Source organism: Microtus ochrogaster, chromosome 7 (genome assembly GCF_000317375.1).
Source record: "Microtus ochrogaster isolate Prairie Vole_2 chromosome 7, MicOch1.0, whole genome shotgun sequence".
Taxonomy (NCBI): Eukaryota; Metazoa; Chordata; class Mammalia; order Rodentia; family Cricetidae; genus Microtus; species Microtus ochrogaster.
Genome location: NC_022014.1, coordinates 62,906,027 through 62,929,186, shown reverse-complemented (window position 1 = coordinate 62,929,186; position 23,160 = coordinate 62,906,027). Strand labels below are relative to the sequence as shown.

The following is a 23,160-nucleotide window of genomic DNA, read 5'->3' as shown; positions in this document are numbered from 1 at the left end:
TTGTTTTTTTTTTTGTTTTTTTTTTTTTGTTTTTTTTTCAAGACGGGTTTTCTGTGTATAGTCCTGACTGTCCTGGAACCAGGCTGGCCTCGAACTTAGAGATCCTCCTGCCTCTGCCTCTCAGTGCTGGGTATTGGTATGCTCCACCACCACATCTGCCTTATGCATAAAGGAGAGGTTTGCATATTGTTTATAACTGGGTAATTCCAGGGTACTCAGAAGCTTTGAGTTGGTTATAAGTTAAGTTCAAGCTTAGGTCCTAAAGTAATGCCATTTGGCAAACCAAAATCTAGCCTGGAAACCAAATAATAGGTTACAAAGATCATGTGTTTCTCAGAAAGAAGCAGTGGATAATTAGTATGCTTTTGTTCATTATCCTATTAATTTTTGATTGAGAACTTAGAATGGAAATCTGTTCTTAATTGTACTAAGGAAAAATATCCCTAATTGCTTGAATGAGAGACTGATGGGGTGAGTGGCTTCTCAGGACTACAGGACTGTAATGAACCTTTTTTTGCCACTGGATGCTGTACTATATGTATGTGAATCCAAATGCTTTTTTTCTAGATTCCCACAATAGCACTTTGAAGTTTAGAAAAAAATGTCTTCATAATTGGCATTTTCAAGCTTTCCTAAGTTTCATTTCTGTTGCTGTGATCAAGTACTCTGATTGAAAGCAATTTAGGGGAGGAAAGGGCTTATGGGCTTACAATTCCAAGTTACAGTACATCACTGAGGGAAATGGAAGCAGGAACTTACATAGCAACTCACATCACATTCATAGCCACAGAGAAAGGACCACACAGATACTGACTGCTTGGTTCTGCTCATCTTGCTTCTTTTGTTCTTAAACAGTTCATTATGCCATGCCTAGGGAATGGTGCCATTCACAGGGTCAATTAACAATATGGATGATCCCCCACAGTACAACCTGCTCTAGATAATTCCTCATAGAGATTCCCTCTTTTAAGGTCACTCAAGGTTGTGTCAGGTTGACAACAAAAACTAGCAGACAAGCATATCTCAATGTAGAATATCTTTAGCTTCAAGGGCAATGTTTTGTCAACTAAGACTACTGAGATATGGCTATAGTTGGGTATTGCTGTGGGTCTTCTGAAAATTGATGCAAATGTGTAGATTTGCCTTCTGAAATCATCACTTTCTCTGGCATCGCTCATATACCATCACACCTTTATAGTTGATTTAAGAATATTTTATGGTTGTTTTGAAAAGAAAACCTTTAGCAGTATTGCTACATTTTGAAAGATTAAGTCCTGTACAAATATTACTAAACATAGTTATCAAGTATGGCAGTCTTTTATGTGTTCTTACTCTAAGGGTACATCTAAGCCAGAATTACAGTTAATGGTGGCTGACCCTATTCACTACTGTTATGGTATTTTTCCGTCTTTCCTATATTATAGGAAAGTATGAGCAGAATCGGTGCATAATTGCCTCAGGTGATACCAGGAAGAGAAAAGAACTTGCCAACTTTCCCTGCAGAGGGGGTTGCAAGTGTACCTTCCCGCTAACTAGGAGGATCCTTGAAGTTCCTGTCTTTTGCTAACATCCAGGAAAGACTTTCTAGGGAAGAGGAGTTTCTTTTTAGTAGTACAAATGGCCATAATTTAAATGTGTTTTTAAACATACTTGAATGTTTTAGTTTCAATTTAATCCACTTGCCTACACACACATAAGCTCTCTCTTGTACTGTCTCTTAATGCTCACTCTTCCATGCTTGCTCTCTTGTTCTCTCTTTGTCTGTCTGTCTGTGTCTCTTTTTCTTCCTGGGATAAGTCTTGTGATATAGCTCAGGTTGGCCTTATACTTAATGAGCCTTTTGCCTTAGCTTCCTAAGTAAGTAGGATCACAGGTAGAAGCTACCAAACTCAGCTATTTGGAGTATTTTCAAGTCCTTTCATCTTTATCCTTAAAATATTTAGTTATATGACCTATTCTTCAGTTTATAATGGATTTCCTATTACCAGTGTTCCCCTTATAAAAATACCCTTACCTGTGCTCCAAGAGACTAGACTAAGCCCCTTATTGAGGTCTGAATACTTCCTGCCAAAGTACCCTCAGGGATGTCATTCTCAAACTGACTACACTTTTTTTTTTTTTTGAGACAAGTACTGGGATTTCAAGAGGGAACTACTCTTTAGCATTACTGTCTTTTCGAGTAGTGGCTCCTTGTCTTGGAGTTGCCTTTGAAATTGAAGGTTGTCCTGGAACTACTTTGAAGGAAGACCAAGCTGGCCTCTAACTCAGAGAGATCCTCCTGCCTGTGCCTCCCAGGTATTGGGATTAAAGGTGTGTGCCACTACTGCATGGCATCATTTTTCCGCTTTTAAATGGAAAAAGTATTATGTGTATGGATGTTGGCCTGCATGTATGCCTGTGCATCGTGTGAATTTCTGATACCCACAGAAGTCAGAAGAGGGCATCAGATTCCCTGGAACTTTTGTTGACAGATGGTTGTGGGCTAACATGTGGGTGCTGGGAATCAAACCCAGATACTTTAGAAGAATAGTCAGTTCTCTTAATGCAGAGTCATTCCTCCAGCCTCTGGTTTAGCTTTTTTGAAACATGGTCTTTGTAGTCTGGCAGTCCTTCTGCTTCATCCTGTGTGTGGCATTGCAGCTTAGCAGCCACCGTGTCCTCCTCCCTACAATATTTTGTTTTTAATTTTGGTTTCTGACTAACACTTTATTTAAGTCTGCATTTTTTTAGATACTAAAGAAATTAAACATGCTTGGTGGTGTTGGTGCACATCGTTAATCCCAGAAACAGAGGCAGGCAGATCTCTGATTTTTGAGGCCAACCTGGTTTACAGAGCAAGCTCCAGGACAGGCTCCAAAGCTACAGAGAAACCCTGTTTTGAAAAATTAAAAGAAAAAAAAAAGCAATGATATCTGTAATTAAAAAGTGCAGTAGGTGAAGTAAAGGTTTAGGATAGAGAGAGTGTGTCATAATTCTCATGAAGTTATTCAGAAGCTAGTATGCTGTGTTTCTATGTATAGCTATGTAAATTCTGAGCAACACTGAGAAAGAAACTATCCACATGAATCTTTTGAGAGACTAATGGCCCTCTATTCTGAAAAACAGATGTGTATTCTTCCTCAGGAACTAGGTGGATAGCTTGTATCCAAAGAAAAGATTTTTGTCTCAGAATCCCACCCACAGACCATTTGTTTATTTGGGGACAGCTTCCATTCATCTTTCTCTAGATCTGAAGTTAAAAGTAGAAACTGGGTGATGGTGGCACACCCTATAGTCCCAGCACTCAGGATGTAGAGGCAGGTGACTTGGAGACCAACCTGATATACAGAGAGTTCCAGGACAGCCAGGGCTATACAGATAAACTCTGTTTCCACCCCCTCCCTCAATAGGTTAATGTCAAAAAGAAGTAAAAATCGATTCATACTGTTTAACCATAACCACATTCATTATAAGTTACCTATTATATAGCTTTTGATTTGCCTGGCATTGTAGCATATCTTGAGCTTATAAAGCTGGTTATTGTTCTACTTTAATGCTGCGTGTGCGTTAATGGTTAGATAGTTGCTTGGCTCTTTGCCCTCCAATGCTGTGTCTGAGTTAGAACTAACTACATTTTATAACTGGTTATACTATAGTGTTTGAGTAATTAAAGGGAAGTGAAAGTAAAAGAAGCTCTTAAGCTCGTTCTGGACCTATTTCAGATCCTGGCCTGTTTATTTGTAGCAAAAGAGTTTGACAAAAGAATTCCATAAAATACAACTAACATTGCTCAGCCTGTGCAGTGAAGGGAAGCTATGTAGCTGGAGCACAAGGGCTTTTTCTCAATTTACACCATGACAATTTACTACCATGGGGGGAGAAGGGGAGTGTGAATGCTCTCTGGTCTAGGCTAGTGGACCCAGCCCTTCAGGCAGTCTCTTTTAGGAGGATTTGATCATCCAGAGAATTAGTGTTCCAGTCTAGTAGAGATCCTTTCTAGTCACCGGTGACTTCCGTACTCAAATACTTAATTTGCTTTCGAAGATGTACCGTCTATAGAGCAACTATTTACTGAATAAATACTGTAGTGTCTGCTATTCATATAGAGCAAAAATTTCTTGATTTTTGTTTTTCAAGACAGAGTTTCTCTGTGTAGTCATGGCTATCCTGGAACTTTCTCTGTAGACCAGGCTAGCCTCAAACTCAGATCTCCTGCTTTTGTTTGGATTACAGACATGTGCTACCATGCTTAGCTGTTAAAATTCTTAAGTAGTTCTTTTTACCTGTATTGTAAGTTCAGGATTCTTAGGAAGTAAATTTAGCTTGTCAGGCAAGCCATTCTTTCTTGCCTCTCTGTATAATCTTTATTCCCTGTTCAATCCTTTATTAGTCTATACTCTCCGTGTTATTTTAAGTACTTGTAGCTCTTTCAGACATTTGCACGGGCCTTTGCATTAGCACGTGCTTCCCCTGGAAAGAATTCTCTAGACTGGCTTCTTGAAGGCATTGCTTATATAGAGGCATCTGACAGATCCACTTCTATATAGCCTGTTTGACTCTTGCACAGCATAACTTTGCTCATGCTAGCCCATGTTTCTTCTTCAGATTGAAAACTCTGATTTTAATTTTTTTTCTCCTTTTTAAAATATTATTTTACCTGAAGCCTAATGCAGGGGAATAAATAATTGTGCTAAGTTAGTGGGGTAAAAGAGACTAAGTTCAATAGTTCAAAGATTGACAATTCACCAAGAAACATAATGGTCATAAATCCCTTGAACCATAAACACCAGCACTCAGAAGTTGCTCTTCCTTTAACTTCATCTCTAACCTCCTTAGTTGTAATGTGAAGGTAAGCTGCAACAGTTGAATGCCACATATTTTCAGACAATGAAGAAAGTCTATTACTTGCCTATCATCACTGTTGGCCTTGCATTGATGGTTAAACTAGGATTTAAATTGATGATAATATATGAATGTCAAATTATACTTTCATATTTGGTAACATGGTCTATATTTCTTTTCAGCTCCAGAACCTGGGTATCAACCCAGCAAACATTGGCTTCAGTACCCTGACTATGGAGTCAGATAAATTCATCTGCATTAGAGAAAAAGTAGGAGAACAGGCCCAGGTGGTAATCATTGATATGAATGATCCGAGCAATCCAATTCGAAGACCCATCTCAGCAGACAGTGCCATCATGAATCCTGCCAGCAAAGTGATTGCCCTGAAAGGTATAAAAGATTGTGGATGTTTTTCTTGAAATTCTTATGTATATTTTATGCAAATACAGTTATTGGTGTGCTCTTTTAGTATGTTGAGTAAATTTAATTAAATCCTGAACTTGAGTTAGTGTTTATGAGTTTTACATGAAATGTTTCTGTGAAATGTCTTAGAATAGATGTACTTGGAATAATTTTAGGTTTTTAGGATAAATACATTTATGTTTTATATCTGATATAATGAGACAACTAAAAGCATTTCTGTATAGAGTAATAAAAGTAATACTCTGTAATAAGTCATAGCTTAATATTAGGACTTAAGTACTTCGGAGTTTATTGTGATAATCAGCTTCTCCATTCTGTGCCTTTCTGTACTTTAGGCCTTAAGCTCTAAAAATGGCTTGAGTTGACCCTGGTTAGAGAGGGTGGGAAAGAAAGGAGAAGGAATGCATACCAAGCTTTGGAATCAAGGGTGTTTGCATTTATTCAGACTGTGCAGTTTTCTTTGATTTTTATCTGCCTATCTATCTACCCATTTATTTATTTACTTACTTTTAACTGAGTCTTGCTCTCTTCCTCAGGGTGGCTTTGAACCTCTTGACTAAGTTTCTTGAGTAGCTGGGATCATAGGTGGGAGCAACCAGGCTCAGCCAAACTAACTTGTTTCCATGGGGAACTATACTGCTTATCAATTTAAATAGAGTTGAACAATCTCATATTATCTGAGAACCCATTTTCTCATCCTTTGAACTAAGTGTGGATGAGTTTTTAGAGGTGCTGAACTTTTAACCAGTCTTTATTTCACATCATTTAAACTCTGTTTGGGGTCTTGGTTTGGTTGTTTTCTGTTTTCTTTTGATGAGATAGGTCTCTTTGACAGTAGCCCTGGCTGGTCTGGAACTTGCTGTATAGACCAAACTGGTTTCAAACCCACAAAGACCCATCCACCTGTCTCTGCCTCCGTAGTACTAGAATCAGATTGCAGCACCATGCCCCCCACCTGTTTAATCTCTAATAATACACGTTGAGTAACTTATTAGTAATGCTCAGGTCTAGAAGTATTGAGCTTTTTGGCTTTGGGGAGTTTATTTATAATTCTTATAACATTTTGTTTCTTTTGTGTGTTTCTGTATGTGGGTGTACATGCACAGGTCAGATGTCAACTTGGGGAAGTCTGTTATTTGGTTCCACCATGTGGATCCTGGGGACGACTTGGCAGCAGCTCCCTGCTGAGCAATCTCATAGGCCTGCATTTGGGAATCTTTGCATAGACTTTATTCTTGAGCATCACTAACTTGAACATTGAAAATTAGAAACTCAAACCTTTTGATTTCATTGTACAGATTTTGGAACATTTTGAAGTGTCAATATTTAACCTATCCTAGGTTGGGAGCTAAGAACAGCATAGTCAACAAAAATCATCAGTATTTATGGCAGGTGAAAGTTGGTCTCATCTTCAGGAGCCAGATGTTTTATGGCAGTACACATTTGCTTCTGTCTAAAAGTATACTACATTTTAAATGTCCTTTAGCTTCCTTAAATAATTTGAATTCAAGTGCTTAGCATCCCTCACACTTCTTTTTTAAAGGGCATCAACTAAATTTTGCCGAATTCTTTTCTATTTTTAATGTTACTGTTATTTTATCATATTTCTTAATGCTTTCTTATGTGTGCAGATGGTGAGTTACCTTAAATTAGATTGTGTTAGTCATTGTCCTGTTCCTTAAAAAGAATCATTGAGAAATTTTTAAAGCTTTGTAAAATAGTATGTTATACTTTGTGTCTATTGGTCTATATCATGGCTGTTATCCCTTGTTCCTCTCCCCAGACCCTTAAACTTGCACATTTTCCAGCCCCTTTCATGTAAAACAGAATGAAAGTCTAGTTATCTGGAGGTTGGTGGGTACAGCAAAGAAAAGCAAATCGTTACAAAATTCTGCTTCCCTCCGAAGCCAGTTTAAACTTCATGCCTTCTTTTTATAAACAGGACTATAACTTTCACAATTTCTTGAGTCTGGTGTGGTTTATAAACTGTGGGATGGGAGTCCTATAATGTGCCCTGTAGAAGAAGGCTTTGTTATGCAGTAAGTAAGATGGGTTATGGTACAAAGCCCTGTCACCCTCCCACTCTTGACAGCTTTTGTCCTTTAGCCATAGCCAGATTGTCTATGGCTCGGGAGTGGAGTTATCCTTAGTCTCTGAGAATGAATCTTCACAGCCTAGTGATAGCTGTGGGCTTTGGCCACTGTTCATTGCAGTGAAATCACCTTTTCGACTGTGGTCGGTTTCACATGACCGGTATAAGCCTTTGCATCTGACTTTGGACTTTTAACATTCGAGGCAAATTTCACCCTCCTTTTACTAAATGCTTGCTGTCTTAACTGGATGAAGCTTGAACTTGTTCTCACCTCCAGTATATTAACAGCATCTGAAACCATCCTCCTCCCTGTCTCCCTTTCCTTTCTCCTCCAGCACTTATACTTCCCTTTGTATCTTAGACCAGTTCAATGTAGCATGCGCTGTGGTGACACGGCAAAGTTGAAGTACAACTTCTTTTCAAAACGCAGTTTCCACAATATTGAATTGAATGAGAAATGACTGCATTTTAAAAAGTAGATATTTCCTCCTTGTGTTTCTATTAGATTTGCTTTGTCTTTTGTATATACAGCTGCCTTAGTTTATGCGTCACCTGTGTAATGAAAGTTAACAGCTTTGCTTTTTATCAATAAGAAAGCTGTTCCTTAGTCTCGTTTTCATTTGGGGTATAGAATCCCATAGAAGTCATGTGCTTATAGTGTTACAGTGTCCATAGAGGTAAGAGTTTTGCTTAAGGTTGCAGGTGTAGATTTGTTTGCTTGGTCTCAGCTATTAGCTGCTCAGTGGCTGTAGCTCTAGCAGTGTGACTCCTGTATCAGCTGCTCAGTGGCTGTGGCTCTAGAAGTGTGACTCTTGTAGTTAGTTTTTAGTCTCAGGGTAGAACCATATAATTTGAAAGTTAAGGGCTAGTCTGGTAGGTATTAATTCATTTTGGACTTTGCTTTTCTCATTATTCTTTAATTCTGTATTTAGCTGCAAAAACTCTTCAGATATTTAACATTGAAATGAAAAGTAAAATGAAGGCACATACCATGACTGATGATGTCACCTTCTGGAAATGGATCTCTTTGAATACGGTCGCTCTTGTCACGGATAATGCAGTGTATCATTGGAGTATGGAAGGAGAGTCTCAGCCAGTGAAAATGTTTGATCGTCATTCTAGCCTCGCAGGATGCCAGATTATCAATTACCGTACAGATGCAAAGCAGAAGTGGTTGCTTCTGACTGGCATATCTGCACAGGTAACATTTTTTTAGTTTTTGATAAAGAAGTCATCTAAGGGATTGTTGACACACACTTCAGTTAGGTCTTTAAAACCCAGCATTGTTGAATTTGGCTGATTTTGAAAGACTTTTTCTTTTTAAAAATAGTGATTGCTGGTTTAAAACTTTAACCTGACATAAAATGTCAGTACTCTTACCAATTTTTAATTCTTGCAGATTAAGTAGAGATTGAGTGATTTAGAATTTATTATGGAGTCAGTGTACTGCAAAGTGAATACTACTGTATTGTATTAAGATGGCGTAAAAGAGGGGCTGGAGAGAGGGCTCAGGTTAAGAGCACTGGCTGTTCTTCCAGAGGTCCAGAGTTTAATTCCCAACAACCACATGGTGGTGGTGGTTCAGAACCATCTATAATGAGATCTGGTGCCCTCTACTGGTAGCAGGCAAAACACTGTATACATAATAAATAAATAAATCCTTTTTTTTTTAAGATGGTGCAAAGAGATGATTAGATGAGGTATGTTTTATACATTCACATTAAGCTTTAATAAGATAATGTTTGGAGTTAAACTTTAAGATGTATCAGCTCTACATTGAGAAACTCAATAACAAGTACTGTTAAAGATGGCAAAGTATTATAACTATTTCACTAATTGAATCTGATATTTATTTATTTATTTTTGATTCTTTGTAGCAAAATCGTGTGGTTGGAGCTATGCAGCTCTATTCTGTAGATAGGAAAGTGTCTCAGCCTATTGAAGGACATGCAGCTAGCTTTGCACAATTTAAGATGGAAGGAAATGCAGAAGAATCAACGTTGTTTTGTTTTGCTGTACGGGGTCAGGCAGGAGGGAAGGTAAGTTTTGTCTGTGATAATTATTTTAGTGGGTCTGTTATGCTCTTCTTTGTCATCTAAGTTCAAAATACTCATCTTTATTTTTCATTAATTTCATAATTAATATTCAGATTTGTGACTGACAAATGGTATGTATGGTAGTACTTGTAAAATGATGGCATTCTTTTAATATTTTTATTTCCTATTCTGCCATCTGTGGGTTTTACTTTTTCTTTTTTTTTTTTTTTTGTTTTTTGTTTTTTGTTTTTCGAGACAGGGTTTCTCTGCGGCTTTGGAGCCTGTCCTGGAACTAGCTCTGTAGACCAGGCTGGTCTCGAACTCACAGAGATCCGCCTGCCTCTGCCTCCCGAGTGCTGGGCTAAAGGCGTGCACCACCATCGCCTGGCTGTGGGTTTTACTTTTAACAGTGTCTTGTTATATAACCTAGACTGACTTTGAAGTTGGTCCTCTTCCCTCAGGCTCTTGAGTGCTGGCATTATAGATCTTTATACATTGTGCCAACTTTGAGCTCTTTGTATTCTTTATTTTGATTGCCTTTATCAAAGGCTTTTTGTTGATGTCCTTCCCTTAATTCTGCATAGACTCATTAGAGTTGCTCAAATACCTATTTGTGTGTGTGCTACATGTCTAAAGTCTGATTCATTAAGATTGTCCAAGATGAAGTCTGATTTCGTTAAGCGCTGTCCTTTTTAAATCCCCTAGGTGACTTGATATCGATGGAATGGACAGCAGCTTAAGTTGGAGAGTTTCATCCTTAGCTGTACATTGAAATTACCTAGACAGATTGAAGCACTTTGTGTATTAGAATTCGTAGTTGAGGACAGCAGAAACAAGGTCTGGTTGATTAGAGTATAAAAAATTTATTGACAGGTTACCGGATACCTGGCAGTAGCTAGGACAGCTGTATCACTAAGTGTGGGAAATAAGAAATGAGAAAACATGGGTAGTAGCCAGGGTTCCAGCCAGAAATCACGCTGCAGATCTTTGAACTGTGCTTTTGTTACGCCTGTACTGCTGGATGCCTGGTGACTCAGTCTGCTGCTATTTTCACTTCCAGAGTAGACTCTCCCTCCGTCTTAAAATAACCTGATGTCTTGTGCTCCCTCTTTGAAGTCCCACATAGGCAAAGTCACATGGCTTGCATCCTAGCTCTGAGAGACATGGAAAGCAACTGTTTGCTGCTTCTAAAATGGAAGAGTGGCTCTACTTGCTTCCAGAATTTGTAGACTACTGTCCTCTATCTCTGTATCCCAGAGTCAGAAAAACCCTAACTTCATCTTTGTTTTACAGTTCTCCACCCCATGTCACCTTAGTAAGTAGTTTTCAAGAATAAAGAAAAAGATTGCAGTGACCTAAATCCTAGCACTCAGGAGCTCAAGTGATTCTCCTGTCACCTTCCAAGTAGTCCTAAGAGTGCTGGAGCTTTACAGATGCATCTGGCCTTTTTACATGGCTTCCAAGGATTGAATTTAAGTAGTTGGTCAGGCCTATTCCATAATTTTGCTTTTACCGTAGGCTGGGCCATCTTGCCAAGCCCCATCATGTCTTTAGAGTCAAACCCACTTCCTACCTCTATAATTTTGCCACTTTGAGAATGGTATAGAGCTGTGCATGGTGGTGCACACCTTTAATCCCAGCATACAAAAGGCAGGCAGATTCCGTGAGTCCCAGGCCATTCTGATCTATTGATTTCCAGCCCATCCAAGGGCATATTGTGTGAGACCTTGTTTCAACAACAGCAACAAAAATCATACAGTAAATGTGTGAGTTTGAGGTCAGCTTCCTCCTAGTCAGTTTTAATTTATGGAGGAGCATCCCATAGTATAGATGGATCAAGTACAGTTCACTGATTGTAGACATTTTGGCTATTTCCATTTGGGGGCTCAAAAAAACTTGCTATGACCAACTGATAAATAATTTGGGTTGATAGTAGATTTTGTTTTCTTTTGAACAGTTGCATATCATTGAAGTTGGTACACCACCCACAGGGAACCAGCCCTTTCCAAAGAAGGCGGTGGATGTTTTCTTTCCTCCAGAAGCACAAAATGACTTTCCTGTTGCAATGCAGGTATTTCATTAAAATAATTGGATTTTCAAAAATTTCAACTTAACTCCTGTTCATAGTTGATATGAGTGTTGCTTAAAAGAAAGAATTACTCTAAAATAAAAATTATTAGTAAAATTTGGTACAATAACACTCCTATGTAATCCGTAAATTCGGTTATCTTAAGTGGTCAGAATTACCATCTCTTTTGTCTGTCAGATTTTTCATACATACTCTTGTGTTCTATGTTTGAGCTTTAGGTATCCCATACATAAATAACAAGCTGTAATGAAGGAAACCTTAGTATTACTTTAGTATATTTCCTGTAAGTTTTGTGTCAGAGTTTTATAGAAAGTGTTTATTTTCTCTTCAGATAAGTGAAAAGCATGATGTCGTGTTCTTGATTACCAAGTATGGTTATATCCACCTCTATGACCTTGAGACTGGCACGTGCATCTACATGAACAGAATCAGTGGAGAAACGATCTTCGTTACTGCCCCTCATGAAGCCACAGCTGGAATAATAGGAGTCAACAGAAAGGGACAAGTAAGAAAACCTTTAACTTACGCATCTAAGCAACATGTTATCATTATTGGGGGTTTTTGTTTTTGTTTTTTGTTTTTCGAAAGATGATTTTGGATATCAGAAAAGAGTACATCATGGAGAGGAGGCAAAGAAGACAAATGAGATAAAGTCACAGGACATAAAATAGCAGGCATAAGTTTAGGCGCCTCCTGTCCAAGGAGGAGATTAAAGCTAATAAAATTAATTAAGGTGTGTGTGTGTGTGTGTGTGTGTGTGTGTGTGTGTGTATGCATGGATACACACATAACACCTGCTAAATAAATATAATTTGAAAGATTGTAATATAGAATCTGGCATGGAGTGCATGCCTTTAATCGTCCTACTTGAAAGAATGAGGCAAAGGATTTCTGTGATTTGGAGGCAGCTAAGGCTATATAATTAGAACCTGTTTCAAAAAACATAAAATAATAATAAGATATAATCTCGTTATCTAATTTGTTTTTGCAATGACTTAATTATATTTACCTTGATCATTATTTCTAGGTCTAATAAATGGCATGAGTCATTATTTAGTTTTTGTTATTTTATATGTCCGGATATTTTATCTACATGTATGTCTGTGTACCACATGGGTACCTAGTGGTATCCATTAATCAGTCTTTGAAAAGTGGCGTGTTTATCATGAGACAATTCTGTCTCTCACCTCAGCTCTAGGCTCAGCTGCTTTGCATCCCTGACCTGAAAGTACCTGTCTTTGTAACATTTTTGCCATGCTGAATTGAAGTTGGTTGATGTTTTTGTCATCAGTCTTCCTTAAGAAAGGGCCTTATCTTTGTTTAATTGTATTTCTAGCAGCACCAAAAGGTGATCTTTGAAAATTAAGTAGTTCAGTTTGTATGTGTCTCTCATGGAAAAAAAATCAAGAATAAGTCTGTTAGGGTGACTTGATAATCAGGAGCTGTGGAGCCAGGGGTGCTTCCTTCTTTCTGCTGTTGTGCTGTGTTAACCTAAAGCTCCTGCTGTAATTTTACCATACACTGTAAGCATTGATAGTGGAGATTCTAGAAATCATGGTGGCAAAACAAGCAAGTGTCAAAATTTGACAAAAGTAATTGATTACCTTTGTGATGTGATCTAAAAAGATTTAACACAGTGTAACAATTCTCTAATTGATAAATTGCAGGTTCTGTCAGTTTGTGTAGAAGAAGAAAACATAATTCCTTACATCACCAATGTCCTACAAAATCCCGATTTGGCCCTTAGAATGGCTGTGCGGAACAACTTAGCTGGTGCTGAAGAACTCTTTGCCCGGAAATTTAATGCTCTTTTCGCCCAGGGAAACTACTCAGAGGCTGCAAAGGTGGCCGCTAATGCACCAAAGGTAAATAGGAAACTGAAGTTGCTATGATTGAGGTATTTAATCTCTATTTCTGATACTTTTAGAAGAGAAACCAGCTTTGTAAGAGTAACTAGCCACTTTTCAGTTATATTTTTCCTTTAATAGAATATGATAACTAATTCTCAGTGTCTCTAGAGTTGTTGTTTAAAACCCCAGAATCTTAGAAAAAATATGTAGATAAAGACCTACAGTAGATGTAGGTGCAACCATGTCCAGTTACACTGTTTGACCTCATAAATGATGGCTAGCTATTTTAATTTGGAAAGTTAATCACTAAACAGATGCTCTTGAATTTTTGGTCTGTAGAGTTGTCAGAAAATGAGCTGAATTTATTCCTGTAAGAATTTACGTTGGTTTATGTTAAACTGAATTTAAACCTTGCATTCCCAACCAGTGTTAATTATAAAATTTGTACTTAATTGAACTTGATTTAATGACTATCAGTTACCATTTCATGATTATCCTTTTCTTTTTATAGTTTTTTTAATTTTTGAAATTAAAATCAATTATACCATATTCCCCTTCCCTTTCCTCCCTCCAAGACTCCCATATGTCTCTTGCTCTCTTTTACATTCGCCTCTTCATTAGTTGTTGTCACATACCTATATGTGCATGAAGATGTTCCTAAACACAAATCCAGCCTGCCTAGTCTGTGATCCTAATTATAGGTACATGTTTTCAGGGCTGATCGTAAGATAGTAGGTAACTGTAAACCGCTTTTGGGTGGGCTACTCAGTCTAGGGGTTGTAACCCACCCTGCAGTCAGTTATTCCAGGGTCCCGGAGAGGCACTATCTGGAAGATATGAGCTAGGAGACAAGAAGGAGGCTAAGCGGGGGTTCCTGTCAAAGCCTCCGTTTATTAGAGATGGGGTACAGCTTATATAGGGTAAGGAGTTGGGGGGTGGGCACAGGGGCCTGGGCTCTTGCCGCGTGGTTCACGTTGGTCACATGGTCCGTGTTGGTCACGTAGGCCAGGAAGTCACAAGGAGCTAACACACCTAGTTCTCTAGATAGTTTGGAATGTGGGGTGGGTTCCGCTAACAGATAGCTCTCCATTAACAGCCAATTTGGGTGTGGGGTAGGCTCTGTCAATAGAACAATTCCTAACACAATTAGGGGTGTGGGGTTCTCTGCAGACTACCCAGGGTGATGGTTCCTGCAATGATTTTAGGAGGAAATTGGCTCCTGACAGGTAACCAATTGGTGTGCTCTTCCCTGGGGAGGACTCTTTGTACTTATTGTTTCATACATTGGCATAATTATTTACCTTGTCATTTTCTGATTTTTAATAATTTTGTGACATTAAGCCAGAGGTGTGACAGACATTTATTGAATCTGCACTATGTGGTGAATATTTGGAATGTGGAGTTCATGGGTCAACCATGCACTCCAGATTGACCAGAGACCTGTACAGTTAGTAGTGTGACTCAGCCACTGAGGAATTTTTAATATTTCTTCTTAAAGGGAATCCTTCGTACTCCAGACACCATCCGTCGATTCCAGAGTGTCCCAGCTCAGCCAGGTCAAACTTCACCTCTACTTCAGTACTTTGGAATCCTTTTGGACCAGGGCCAGCTAAACAAATACGAATCCTTAGAATTGTGTAGACCTGTACTTCAGCAAGGGCGGAAACAACTTTTGGAGAAGTGGTTGAAAGAAGATAAGGTACTTTATATTGTTACACTTTTCCTTTGATTAAGTTCTGTGCTAACAAGTTAAAATGATTAGTTTCTATCCGAATATCTTCATCTGTTATTTGTTAAATGTTTGTGGAAATAGAATGAGAAGACACCTTGCCACTTTAAAATTTGACTCAGGAATATTGCTTGGTAGTTAAAACTCCTAGCCTTTTAGCCTTGGAGAATTTTCCATACGCTTGCTTCCTTGTGCAGGCGTATTTGTCAGTGTATCTGACATTGCCTGGCATGTGAATCTTTCACACCCCACACTTGACATGCATGCCTAGCTGTTCTGCTCTCTCTCTGTCCCCTCTGTCTCTCTCTGTAAGAATTTATAAACTGTCACAAACATGTAGTAAATATACTTGGGTATTCAGGGAGAACACGTTATATAAAATGTAAGATCACTCATATGTTTATGAGATAGCCGCGCTGGCTGTATTTGATGTAGTGAGGTAGTGTCTGACAGTGATTTCATAAAAAGCTGGTATTACATGAAAAAGTATTTAAAAGGTTTCAAGTATAGAAGCCTTTTGTAAAATATATTTACTAGCTTTCTTTTTTTTTTGTTTGTTTGTTTTTTTGAGACAGGGTTTCTCTGTGGCTTTGGAGCCTGTCCTGAAACTAGCTCTGTAGACCAGGCTGTATTTACTAGCTTTCTGTACTGTAGAATTTCTTTGTGTTTTATATTCATTCAGCACATACTTTATATCATTTTGCAGAGCAAGGTTTCTCTGTGTAGCTCTGACTGTCCTGGAACTCGCTCTGTAGACCTGGCTGGGCTCAAATTCAGAGATCTGCCTGCCTCTGTCTCCTGAATGCTGGGATTAAAGGTGTGGGATACTATTGTTTGGCAGAGCACATTTTTTTTTTTAATGTAGAAGATTGACTGAAAAGCAAGCAATAAATATCATTTAGAGGGCAACAAACAGCTTTTAAACAATTTATCATTATTTCCATAGAGTTACACAAAGCTTTCCTACTTAAAGTAACAATATTGAGTTACTATGTTTCACGCCTTTGTCAAGAACTGATATAACACTCTTGTAGTTTTTGGTTTTTGTTCTTTTCAAGACAAGGTTTCTCTGAAGCTTTTGTGCCTGTCCTGGAACTAGCTCTTGTAGACCAGGCTGGCCTCAAACTCACAGAGTTCCGCCTGCTTCTGCCTCCCGAGTGCTGGGATTAAACTACCCAGCTTGTAGCAAGCAATCTTGTAGTGAATTACTTACAAAGATATCAAACTTTTCAACATTAGTGTGTATTGACAGTGTTGGTAAATTCTGGAGTCTTAAGTTCATGTTTCTTAACCTGGCTTCTGCTAGTCTTGTCAGAATACTAGAGGATAGTACTTACAGAATACTAGACGATAGTACTTCAGACTTGAGAGGTTTGGCCACATACCATTGTCTACTAAAGAATAACTAATCTAACACATATTTGAGGACTGTTTTAATGGCATAAAATAACATAATGGGAACAGCACAGATAACTGAGTTTATCTATGCAATAGGGAATTATTTTTTTAAAATATCATTACCTTTTGTTGGTAATCAGATGCAACTCATTTGTAGTAAAAAATAGTTCATTAATCATTAGTTAGCATGTTCAGTTAAGATGTGTAGATTGATAGAACTTCTTTGAATGCTGAATTATAAGGGCTACTTTCTTTTAAAAATTCCCATTGGGGCTTGAGAGATGGCTCAGTAGTTTCGAGTACATAACTGCTTCTACAGAGGATCAAGTGAAATTCCCAGCACAAATGCCAGGCAGCTCATAGCTGCCTGTAATTTCCAGGGGAATCTGATAACCTGACCTTCATAGTCTCTGGCATTCATGTGTGTATATCTAGAATAAATTAGAAAGTTGGACTGGAGTTGTGGGTTGATGGTAGAGGACCGACTTATTTGGGATCTGCAAGGCCCTAGTAGGTTCACTTCCCAAAACTGCAAAAAAAAAAAAAAAAGTGGGGAAAATAGAAACTTATGCTAAGTTTTGTGTGTGTGTGTGTGTGTGTGTCGGGTGGGGGGTGCTGTTGGAGACAGGGCTTCTCCATGTATAACAGCTCTGACTGTCCTGGAACTTACAGAGCGCCGCCTGCCTCTGCCTCCTGAGTGCTGAGATTAAAGGTGTGTGCCACCACTACCTGACCTCAAAGCAGAAATTTTAAGAAGCTAACTTGAAGATGTATCTGCTGTATACTAGCTAGAAATTTTTAAATTTTGTATGTTTGACTTTGTAAGTTTAGTGTCCACCTACCATCTTAAACCCTAAAATTAAAAAAAGATAAAAGATAGATCTTAGGTGCTTGAAATGTAAAGATTATATACTAGTTTAGAAATTATCCTTAGAGTTTTAGAATCATTCTTATGTAAGTAACGGTCATTTAGCTCAGTTTCTAAAATTAATTAATGTACTTATTTAGAGACAGTGTCTCTATGTGGGGCACAGACAGGTCCTGAACTCCTGCTTTAGCTTCCCAAGTGTTAGCATTACAGGCTAACTGACATTGTTGGTTTTTATTTGACAATATTACATTAAAAGTTGTATTATCCGGGGGTCTAAAGAAATAGCTTAGTGGTTCATAGCATATATTAAGCTCTTCCTGAGGACAGGAGTTCAATTTCTAGCACTCATGCATTATGGCTCACAACCACCTCAAACGACAGCTCCAGGGGGTCTGATACTCCTCTTCTGATCTCCACGGGCACACACACCAATAGAAAAACCAGTGACGTTGTTTTTGAGAAATTGAAGACATGACTGCTATATTTGAATCTTATTAGTTAGATTCATAAAATTCTGTGGGTAAAGGAAAGGTATGTTCTCAACAAGGTCGTGGGGAATTACTAAAAGCAAAGTCTCAGTGGCTGTCTATCCCTATTTAAGGAGGGATCTGGAGAATTATACAGAACCATGAGTGTGAGAACAGTATCGAGAGTCCAACAACCATGAACCCTGTATATTTGCATATTTATATTTTTAGAAAAGGAGTAAGAATTTTCTATATACTAATAGGGAAGTAGTATCAACTACTCGTTTATAAAACATTTAATGATCACTAACCAAATTCTTTTTCTTTTGGACAGTTGGAATGTTCTGAAGAACTGGGTGATCTTGTAAAGTCTGTGGACCCAACGTTGGCACTTAGTGTGTACCTCAGGGCCAATGTCCCGAATAAAGTCATCCAGTGCTTTGCAGAGACAGGTCAAGTCCAGAAGATTGTTTTATATGCTAAAAAAGTGAGTTCAGTGGAACAAATTATCAACACAAAATATTTTTTTAAAAAAGAAAGAAAACAAGAAATTAGCCTTACGTTGCTTCATTTTTACTGGTTAATTTCCTTAAAACTTTGACCTACTTGGAAAAGCATAATAAATTCTTTAGCTGTTATATGTAGAGTCCATACCTGGTGTAAATTTTAGCATGAAAGCAAGTACAGTTCTAAGATAGCAGAAGCATGTTAAACATGTGCTAGTATAGTGTTTGGAATGGTCATTGCTGATTAGAAGTAATATAGTTGTATAATCTAGACAAATATGTCATTGTAAAGGTCTTAATTGGATGTGTAAATTATAAATAATGTTTTATGCTCATTAGTAGTTCTCTGTTAATAATGTTTTATTATGGAAAAGGCTTTAAAGATGAAACTGAGGCATGACTGAAGTCTGTCTGTTTGTAGGTTGGTTATACTCCAGACTGGATCTTTCTCCTGAGAAACGTAATGCGCATCAGTCCTGATCAGGGACAGCAGTTTGCTCAGATGCTAGTTCAGGATGAAGAGCCGCTTGCTGATATCACACAGGTAATGGCACTGGAAGACTGCAGTTCATCCAGATGGAGCTTGTGGAGAATCTCACTTTCACAAGGACAAAATGTATTGCAAAAGAATAGATTTTCTAAATATTTACTATTTTGTGTCTGTTAATGCAAACAAATATGTGCTGTGGCCTGTATATGGCAGTCAGGAAACAGCTCTGAGCACCAGACATGCATATGATACACATACATACATACTTGCAGAAACTCAAATCACATATGAGTATATGTGATAAACCTATAAAATAAGTAAATTTCAAAATATTTAGAAATAAGTAAACCTTGTACTTAATACTTTACATTTTTATACATAAAAAATGATGTTAATTTGTGTGCATGTTATCAATAATATTTTGGAAATTTAAAAATTTTTATTAATGTAAAAAATGAGTTTTAGCATGATTATTTTCATCATACACATTGTAGTTTGTTCATATTACCCCCCCAAACTGATCACGCTCCTTGGTCCTCCCCTTTTCCCCCTTCAATAGTATCTTATATCTTGTGTGTGTGTTTTTTTTTTCTCTTTTAATAGATTGTGGATGTCTTTATGGAATACAATCTAATCCAGCAATGTACTGCCTTCTTACTTGACGCTTTGAAGAACAATCGCCCCTCCGAAGGTCCTTTACAGACACGATTGCTTGAGATGAACCTTATGCACGCACCTCAAGTATGTGTTCTTGTCTTAGGGTTTCTGCTTCTGTGATGAAACACTGACCAAAGCAACTTTGGGAAGAAAGGGTTTATTTCTTTTTAAACTCTTCACTCCATCACTGAGAATTCAGGGCAGGAACCTAGAGGCAGAAATTGAAGCAGAGGTCATGGAGGAACACTGCTAATTGGGTTGTTTAGCCTGTTTTCTATTGTAACCCAGGACCACTTGTCCAAGGATGACACTGTTCCTGATAGGGCTTTCCCTATCCCTATCATTAGTCAATAAAACACCCTGCAGATATGCTTATAAGCAATCTGTTAGAGCCATTTTAAAAATCGAGGTTCCCTCTTCCCAAGTTGACATCAGGCTAGCAGGACAGCTGTCATGCTCTTAGTCGTGCTTCCAGCCCTGTTCTTGTGACTGTTATACAGAAGTGCAGATTCTTAGTCAGAGATTGAGATGTTTATTCTTTTTTGTTTTTCAAGACAGTGCTTCTCTGTAGCTTTGGAGCCTGTCCTGAAACTCACTCTGTAGACCAGGCTGACCTCGAACTCACAGAGTTCTGCCTGCCTCTGCCTCCTGAGTGCTGGGATTAAAGTTATATGCCACCACTGCCAGGCTGAGGTGTTTATTCTTATTTTTAAAAAAAATTTAGCTAACATTCTTTGATACTTTGTTTTGTCCATTCAGTATTGAACCTTAATGTGTTTTCTGGGTGTTGTGTATGCTGTTGTAAAACAGGTGAGACCAGCTTATCCTCTCTGTGGTTTTCTAGGTTGCAGATGCTATTCTGGGGAATCAGATGTTCACCCACTATGACCGGGCTCATATCGCCCAGCTGTGTGAAAAGGCAGGCCTACTTCAGCGTGCATTAGAACACTTCACCGATTTGTATGATATAAAACGAGCGGTTGTTCATACCCATCTTCTTAACCCGGAGGTATTTTGTTTCTTATTTGTTAGTTGTGATTAAGTAGTATGTTGGCACTGGATGATAATAAATTATTAATTAAATTTTTTCCCTTCTAGTGGTTAGTGAATTACTTTGGATCCTTATCCGTTGAAGACTCCCTAGAATGTCTCAGAGCCATGCTGTCTGCTAATATTCGTCAAAATCTACAGATCTGTGTTCAAGTGGCTTCTAAGTATCATGAACAACTATCAACTCAGTCTCTGATTGAACTCTTTGAATCATTCAAGAGTTTTGAAGGTAATAGGAGTGTAAGAATTGGTAGTCAAGAGAGACATAATCAAGCTGTTGGAAACTGTCTTTGGTTTTTCGAGACAGGGTTTCTCTGTGGCTTTGGAGCCTGTCCTGGAACTAGCTCTGTAGACCAGGCTGATCTCGAACTCACAGAGATCCACCTGCCTCTGCCTCCCGAGTGCTGGGATTAAAGGCGTGCGCCACCATCGCCCGGCTGGAAACTGTCTTTCTAAAAAACTTAATTTTATGGGACATGAGATCCTATGGATATACAGTGTAGAAGACCATCTGTTTGGATATTTTATAAATGAAGGGCAGAATTTTGGATAAATATGCATTGTCTTTATGTTGTGTAAAATGGAAATGCTGATGACGAGTTATAGTGATATTGCATTTGTAGTCTGCCTCTTGTAATAGCAGTCTCTTAAGGGCATTTTGTGCCTCATTAACCCAGCAGTGCTTCTCTGGGTTGGTACTGCACAGTAACATCAGTTCTGGCAGTTGTACTTATCTAACCACTGTATTAGGTGGCTCTTAGGATCATTAGCTAAACTCTGGTCCCTCCCTAACCTTTTCTCTGTCTTTTGTAGTATGAGTGCTCTAGGTAGAAGAGCTAGATTCTGTTAAGTTACCTTGATATTGGTGTGCTAAGACTATGTTGAGTTTACTGTTTCACAAAGGAGCTGTAGCCATGTGTAGTCAGTCTAGCTGAACTTGAGGTGAGCCACGGGAGGTTAAGTGGCTGAAGCAGACAGTCTAGGTGAGAGTAACTGTCATCCTTGCAGAAGTTCTGAGCAGCACCATACTTTATTCCTTTGAAACTGTTTTCCATGTCTTCTCTTGTATGTGGAAAAGCACTGCTGTATAATACTTCATTTAAAATCTCGTATAGAATGTAGTGGTCGCTTTACTATTGATCTCTTGCTATTTGAAAACTTTAGGACCACTTGCCTGTATTTCAGCACTCAGTAGAATGAGGGACAAGGGTCACAGATTCAAGGACAGCCTGAACTCAGTCTTTCCAATGTCCTCCCAAGGAACTAAACAGAAAAACACTTTTAAACAGAATTTTCTGTTTTGTAGGGTGTGAAACTTAGGTCTGTTTTATTGAACTGCTTTCTGAATTAATTCGTATTCTTACTCAACTTCTAAAATCGCCAACTTATATTAGGGGCATTTACCATAACAATGGCTTCTAATTGCTTAAATAATTTTTAGTTTTGTTGTTCTCAGAAATGTCCATGTAAAGCTGGGCAGTGGTGGCGCACACCTTTAATCCCAGCACTCGGGAGGCAGAGGCAGGTCTGTGAGTTCGAGACCAGCCTAGTCTACAAGAGCTAGTTCCAGGACAGGCTCCAAAACCACAGAGAAACCCTGTCTCAAAAAACCAAAAAAAAAAAAAAAAAAAATATCCATGTAGCCAGGCTTGGTGGCACACGTCTTTAATCTCAGCACTTTGGAGTCAGAGGCAGGAGTATCATAGTGAGTTAGAGATCAGCCTGGTTTACACAGCAGAATCCAGCACAATCTAGGACAGCCTCTAGAGTTCCTCAGAAAACAAAGTAGGCTGCTCAGGGTTGCACAGTGAAACCTCATCTCAAACAAATAAGAAGAGAGAGTGTGCTTATGTCATTTAATTAATTGTTTTTGTTTCTTTAAGGTCTCTTTTATTTTCTGGGGTCCATTGTTAACTTTAGTCAGGACCCAGATGTGCACTTTAAATACATTCAGGCGGCTTGCAAGACTGGGCAGATCAAAGAAGTGGAAAGAATCTGCAGAGAAAGCAACTGCTACGATCCTGAGCGAGTCAAGAACTTTCTCAAGGTAGGTGGTGTTGAGCAACATTCTTCTGGATGATTGAGGGTCAGCAGTTCTTCAAGGGTTCAGCTGTGCTTGAAAATGTTTTCCTTACATTTGAAAGAAACTCTTAGCATTCTCAAACTCTATGCTGGGTGTTTTCTTTCTGAGCTTCAAATCTAAAACTCTGTGGTTTCTTAAGAAATAAGGAAGGAAATTAGTAAGTTAGTAAGAAGGAAAAACAGTTTCAGTTTCAAAGAATTTCCTTTTTTTAATTTTGAAAAGAAATTTTTTTTTCCTAAGATAAGGTTTCACTGTGTAGCCCTGACTATCATGGAGCTCACTATGTACATAGACCGGTCTAGACTCGAACTCGCAAAGATCCGCCTGCTTCTGTCTCCCAAGTGCTGGGATTAAAGGTGCACACTATGCCCAGTTTAAGAAAAATGTTTTTAAAAGTTGTTTTTGATACATTTTAGAATACTTAGATCTTTCCCTGTCTGGTGACACACGGGTCAGCATTTGGGAGGCAGAGGGAGGCAGTTCTTTCTCAGAGTTCAAGGCCAGCCTGGTCTACATAGTGAGACTTCATCTCAAAATGGGGGGAGAAGGTAATCATCCCAACTCCCAGTTCTTAGAATGCTTTGATTCCCTCTCCTCC

General features: G+C 38.5%; 1 protein-coding gene across 2 annotated transcripts in view; it reads left to right on the top strand.

Moving 5' to 3' along the window:
- Window positions 1-23,160, top strand: part of Cltc (clathrin heavy chain) — a 62,217-nt gene that overhangs the window by 17,112 nt on the left and 21,945 nt on the right. For both annotated transcript variants that reach the window (XM_005350468.2, XM_005350467.3), the window contains exons 2-14: window positions 5,004-5,211; window positions 8,269-8,537; window positions 9,214-9,375; window positions 11,330-11,443; window positions 11,793-11,966; window positions 13,129-13,326; window positions 14,810-15,010; window positions 18,111-18,263; window positions 18,704-18,826; window positions 19,376-19,513; window positions 20,274-20,438; window positions 20,528-20,708; window positions 22,363-22,526. In XM_005350468.2, the coding sequence (XP_005350525.1) occupies window positions 5,004-5,211; window positions 8,269-8,537; window positions 9,214-9,375; window positions 11,330-11,443; window positions 11,793-11,966; window positions 13,129-13,326; window positions 14,810-15,010; window positions 18,111-18,263; window positions 18,704-18,826; window positions 19,376-19,513; window positions 20,274-20,438; window positions 20,528-20,708; window positions 22,363-22,526 (2,250 nt within the window). The remainder of the gene's footprint in view (window positions 1-5,003; window positions 5,212-8,268; window positions 8,538-9,213; window positions 9,376-11,329; window positions 11,444-11,792; window positions 11,967-13,128; window positions 13,327-14,809; window positions 15,011-18,110; window positions 18,264-18,703; window positions 18,827-19,375; window positions 19,514-20,273; window positions 20,439-20,527; window positions 20,709-22,362; window positions 22,527-23,160) is intronic.